Source organism: Aulostomus chinensis, chromosome 19, assembly GCF_037954235.1.
Source record: "Aulostomus chinensis isolate RoL2024-O1b breed Wild chromosome 19, RoL_Achi_v1.0, whole genome shotgun sequence".
NCBI lineage: Eukaryota > Metazoa > Chordata > Actinopteri > Syngnathiformes > Aulostomidae > Aulostomus > Aulostomus chinensis.
This window is the reverse complement of record NC_141338.1, coordinates 11,907,064-11,913,063: the sequence shown is the minus strand read 5'-3', so window position 1 is coordinate 11,913,063 and position 6,000 is coordinate 11,907,064. Positions and strand designations below refer to the sequence as shown.

The 6,000-nt window shown below is 42.9% G+C and overlaps 1 protein-coding gene across 1 annotated transcript in view; it reads right to left on the bottom strand.

Moving 5' to 3' along the window:
- Positions 1 to 615: 615 nt before the first annotated feature.
- Positions 616 to 6,000, bottom strand: part of gnaz (guanine nucleotide binding protein (G protein), alpha z polypeptide) — a 30,169-nt gene continuing 24,784 nt past the window's right edge. The window contains exon 3 of the mRNA XM_086186427.1: positions 616 to 1,001. Within this exon, the coding sequence (XP_086042553.1) occupies positions 657 to 1,001 (345 nt within the window). The 3' untranslated portion in view covers positions 616 to 656. The remainder of the gene's footprint in view (positions 1,002 to 6,000) is intronic.

Sequence of the window (6,000 nt, the reverse complement as noted above, 5' to 3'; positions counted from 1 at the left end):
ATAGGCCTGTGACATCATGTCCGTTAACTTTTTTTTAAACTTCCCCGATTAAATGCAGACCCCCCCCCCCCCCCCTCCCCTTACAGGTGCCCTCACTGTTTACCATTGTTAGAGTGAAAAGCCAAAAAAGAGAACATTAATTTTTGTCAAAATTCATCCTGTAAAGCAGCATTAATTTTCTCAGGCAAACAAAATAAAAGGAGACAAAAGTAACCACCAGTAAGTAACCACCTACGATTCAGTCTTAGGTTTGACAGGCAGGTCGAGGTGGCCGTCTAAAATTTCCAGTGTCGCCTTGTCAAACAAGTGCTTGACCCGCTGATCCAAAGATCTTGTGTGTTAGCAAACATAAGTGTGTCTCTGTATGTGTGTGTATGTGTGTGTGTATGTGTGCGCGCGTGCATGTGTTTGGGTGTCTCTGCATACTCATATTCAGTGCAAACACATCGGGGTAAAAATCCTACCTTAACCATCAAATGAAGCAGATGAATCTACAGTATCATCCATCCCTGACCAATTTTACCACCTCATATCACTTGCAGTTCTCTGTTGCACCTCTTCAAAGAGATTACTCTTCTCTCCCACCCACCCCACCCCCCACCCCCCCTCACCACCACCACCACCACCTTCCCCACCTAAACACCCAGTGTCAGGTCCTAGCACAGCCCAATGTACTTGAGATTGTTCTGGATGATCACGTCCGTGACAGCGTCGAACACAAACTGGATGTTGCTTGTGTCAGTGGCACAGGTGAAGTGCGAATAGATCTCCTTGGTCTCCTTGTTGCGGTTGAGGTCCTCAAACTGCCGCTGCACATAGACAGCTGCCTCCTCATAGGTGTTCTGACCTTTGTAGTCAGGGAAGCACACTGTCAGAGGAATGCGTTTGATCTTCTCAGCCAGCAGGTCCTTCTTGTTGAGGAAGAGGATGAGCGACGTGTTGGTGAACCAGTTGTTGTTGCAGATGGAGTCGAACAGGCGCAGGCTCTCGGCCATACGGCTCTGTCAGGAAGAGGAGAGAAATTAAGAAAAGAGGATACGACCGTGAGGCTTTCACAGCTGAGACAACAAGCCACATCAATCCATTTTATCGCTCAATCTCATTCACACAGGCAAGATAATGTGATTTGGCACAGCAAAGAGAGCAAATTGGAGCATGTAAGGTCACAGCGGGATTCGAGGTTGAAACAAAAGCAAGATAAGGAGTTGACCACCCTCTCACAGAAATGTACTCAACTAAGCCAATACTGTGCGGCCCGTTATTATGTCACGACGGACTTCACGTTCTGCATCAGAGCTCTCACATTTCCCTTTGGGACACGATCGTTTATTTTTTCATCACTTTCTTTAGACATGTTGAAAATTGTGAAGTGGAGCCGACACAGTCAATCAATAGTGGAAACGATTACCAACTATTTTGGTTTTCAGTTATTGGTTTTGTTCTTTTTTTCAAGCAAAAATATCAAACATTTACTGCTTCCAAAGGTAAATGGACCGCAGTGGAAATATGGTGTTTGACTTGATTGTGATACTTAGGCATATTTGTGTACTGCATTTTTGAATTTTAAATCAAATTTAAATTTTCATCAAATCAAATATGAGGATCTGCTACTGTTTTTGTCATCCATGACAGAAAACAAAGACTGATAGATGGTCAAAGGAGGTAATCTAAACATGTCGCTTCGGAAAATTGACATTTTTAAATTGATCGGGAGAGATATCTGTAACGGAAATACCTCTACACAGGAAACGTGTCATGCCTGATTTGTCCTGCAGTCAGATTAGTGTGTCATACGCTGTGGTAGGTAGAGGGAGCAGCAAGATTTGAATCTTGTGACTGGTATCAACATTAAACCACATCTGTAAACCCCCCCCCCCCCGCCCTCCACCTCAAAATTTAATAGATTAATTAAACAAAATTGAAATAAAAATCGAACACATTTTCAGAAAAATATGTGCACGAAGCCCATTTAGAGCATATTACAGTTTTATAACATACATGTGTGCATGTATATGTGTGCAACCCCCCCTCCCCCTCCCCCTATATGGTTTGCGCTCATGTGACATTTAATGTATGAGAGAAAAGAAAGAAAGAAAGTTGATCAGTTCATGGCAGCTGCTGGCATGTGGCGAGTGGCCAGTAGCTTGTGACTGGGAGGTTGTCAGATGGAGGACTGTTGTTTAAAAGGTTACAGAGACAACATGATGCTCTGAGCAAATCACAAGATCTGCACGGCATGGAAAAAAGAGGGAAAACGACGGAGGATTCAGCAATCATGGTGCAGACTCAAAGTAAACCCTGATTATTCAGTGGTGTAAATGCACTATTTTTGGATGATGATGAAAAGGCAACAGTTATGAGAAACTAGAGCTTCGTGTAACCTTTAGCTGCAGCCTAAAATATACTTTTTACAGCAGCCTGGTTATCAAGAAAATTTTTTTTTTTTTTAATTTCCGTCCGTAAAAGCTGCCTCTTTATAATGAGTTATTATGGAAATAATAAAATGTTTCCACGACAATTAGAGTATTAATAGTACTTTAATGTAGTTGCCAAACAAACCAGTACAATTCTTAGATTTGACAGCAGCATGAAATAAATAATTAGGGAAAAAAAGCCTCTGAACACTAGAAAAATAAACTGAGGTTTGTGATGGACATTTTCTCCTTTTTTGTCTGTTGTGGGTTTTCAACTACTAAGCTAGGAAAATATTAGTTATTGTGTGCAGAAATAGAGAATTCCTCCATTCCACTGAGAGGTTAATACTGCTCTTTTCTTTATCCATATAGCCTCCCTTCCACACCCATTTCCTCACATGTTGTTACACAATCAGATTGAAACACAAGCTCTCCTTTCTGTGTAAGTGTGTGTCCTCAGGGACGGCGGCTGGCCCCTAAACATGGTATGCCTCACAAAGTCTGGCACACTGTTTGACCTCAGCACTCCTCTTTCCAGGGTGTTAAAACAAGAGCTGTGGCTCGACGAGCTGGGCGGGAGACCGCCAGCTGAGCCCGGGGAGTCTCTAGCCGCCCCACCTGGCCGCTACAGTGTTCCTGCAGCCAGAGGTTTCCTGATAGGTGGCGGGAGGAGGGGGAGAGCAGGAGTAGTGAAGCATGCAGACCCCCTTCCTTTGCTTCAAACACACACACACACGCACACGCACACACACAGACACACACATACATACATGCATATATAAACCCCCTCACCTCCTCCTGTCTCTGTACTTCATAGGCACAGGCTTTAATTAAGCTTAAGTATTAATGAGGAACGTCACTGCTTTGTTTTCCCGTAAATACAAATCACTTAAGTTTGCAGCCAACCCTTCTTAATTCATCACGGCTCATTTTAAATGTCACTGCCTTAAACACCATGGAGCTTTCTGCACTTACGAGATGGCAAGCCGTGTTTTTCTGCCGTATACCTGAGAATTACATTATTCAAGCATTTCCCTTCCCCCTCAGCCTCACTTTTAATTACTAATGTCTGCCTTGCTGTGGGTATAGCAGCACTGCTGGGTTCAGACATGACAACAAACATCAACACAGCACAGTCCCACACAGTATTCTCAGACTTTTGCCGATGAATTAACCGAGCGATTTGAGGTTGTTGGGGGGTTTTTTTTAAACAAAAAATGCACAATGCGACAATTTCAAGGAAAACCCCAGTATGAATGAGTGGAGAGCTCTAATGAATGCGGATGCTTCCAGAGAGGGCAAAAGAGGTCAATCAATGGTGTGAATATGGATGTCAGACATTTTCTATGGCCTTTACAGACAGCAAATCTCCGCCCAGAGAAATCTTAGACACCATCCGGCAGATGAGTTGTACGATATTTAAGCTGTTCAGCCTCGTGTTGGTTCTCCTGTTATTTATCCCTCGTGTTCATGTGACCTGATCATCATTAGTGTTGCATCAACCCTTTGTGCAGTGATGCATTAGTACAAATTATATTACAGCAGTTAATGTAATATAGGTGGTAAAACTTTACAAGAAGGGTACATGAATGCTTAATTAAGCGTTAATAGTGCTTAGTTAACAGTTAATTAATGAGTCTAATAACAATGTACTGATGGTGTTTATGTTAAGCCACTTAAAGGATACAGTTCCTCCCTTTACAATAAAGGTACATCATGAACAACCAATACCTAGTTAACCAGTAGTTAACAGTTAAATTAGGTGTCTAGTCATGATTTACTACAAGTACCTGGGGGTGTACTTGGACAACAAACTGGACTTTTCTAAGAACTCTGAAGCTGGCTACAAGAAGGGCCTCAGCCGTCTCTACCTCCTCAGGAGGCTGAGGTCCTTTAACATCTGCAGGACCATGCTGAGGATGCTCTATGAGTCTGTGGTGGCCAGTGCCTTCCTGTTTGCTGTTGTGTGCTGGGGCAGCAGACTGGAGGTAGCCGATGCCAACAGACTTAACAAACTCATCCGGAAGGCCAGTGACATTGTAGGGGCAAAGCTGGACTCTCTGACGGTGGTGACAGAGAGGAGGATGTTGTCTAAACTCCACACAATCTTGGACAGCATCCACCACCCCCTCCATAAAGTACTGGTCAAACACAGGAGCACATTCAGTGCTGGACTCATCCCACCTACATGCACCACAGAGCGCCACAGGTAGTCATTCTTACCTGTGGCCATCAAAATCTTCACCTCCTCCCTCTGAGTGATTCATTACTTAACTGTGCAATACTTAAACTGTGCAATCCTCTGGTTATAACTACTGTGCTTTGTCAATAGTTTAAGCTTATTCTTATTCTTGTTTTTATTAGGGCCTGAGCCAGAAGGCACTTCTGGCGAAGACCCTATTATGTTTTTTTATTCTTACTCTTACACTTTATCTTATTCTTATTTCTTAAAGTCTGCACTTTCTAATTATTGTAATTTTTAACTTTATACTTTACTTTATAGTACTTTGAGAGCTTAATCACTGTAACAACAGAATTTCCCCCCCGGGATGAATAAAGTATTCTGATTCTGATTCTGATTCTGATGATTTACTAAAGGTAATATGTTAACTTTCTTAAGGGGCACATGCTCCCCGCTTTACAATAAGGGTCACGAGAGCATTAACAGATATTTAATTATGTGTAAGTAATCCTTATTTAACACTCCTCTACATAACTAAGCATTAAATAACTTTGATAATGTTCCCTTATTCTGAAGTGTTACTGTAGGGGTGAGACAATGAGACATTTGTGAGCATGTATATCTTGCTAGGAAAATCATCTTGAGCTGCCTGTTTCCTGGAAAGTTTTTCTTCTCCAAGCCACCATTTTGTCATAAGAGGCAACCTAATTACATGCTAGTAATTTATTTGATTACTTCAACTAGTTTACATTCTGTGCCTGACTGATGGAGTATATTCCTAAATACATTTTCAGACAGCCGTCTGGCACCTGCCTGGGTGCCTCTGAGGGGACGGAAGAAAGTCACTGCCACTGAAAATATCATTTTTTATGAAGATCCGTTCCTGCATCATGTTGCCGTGGCTTGAGTGAAAAAAGTGCACGACAAACTTTTATCAGTGAAACAGGTTTCCACTTCTGCATCTGAAAGTGATAAGATAGTAATGAAACAATACCGACTGAATCAGACACTGCAGCCGGTGTCTGCCTTTGTGTTTGGTTAACACTTAAAACAGCCACTAACCTCATTGTCTTCATTTTCACCACACACACACACACACACACACACACGCGCGCACGCACGCACGCGCACACACACACGCTTCACTGCAGTTGCTCAGCTGCAGCTATTTCATATTAACCTGCACCGCACATTCATAATAACGCCCCCCTCCACACACACATGCACACACACAGCAACAGCCACGTAATAAATGCATTCATGTACATATACACCTCATATCTATTCTCTCCAGCACTGCTGTTTGTTGTTCTCCCCTCCCTCCCCTCCTTCCCCTGCTCTCCACTCCCCTTCCCTTCTCATCCTCCGTTCCCTATAGTCACAGCTCACTGTCAACAGCACAGG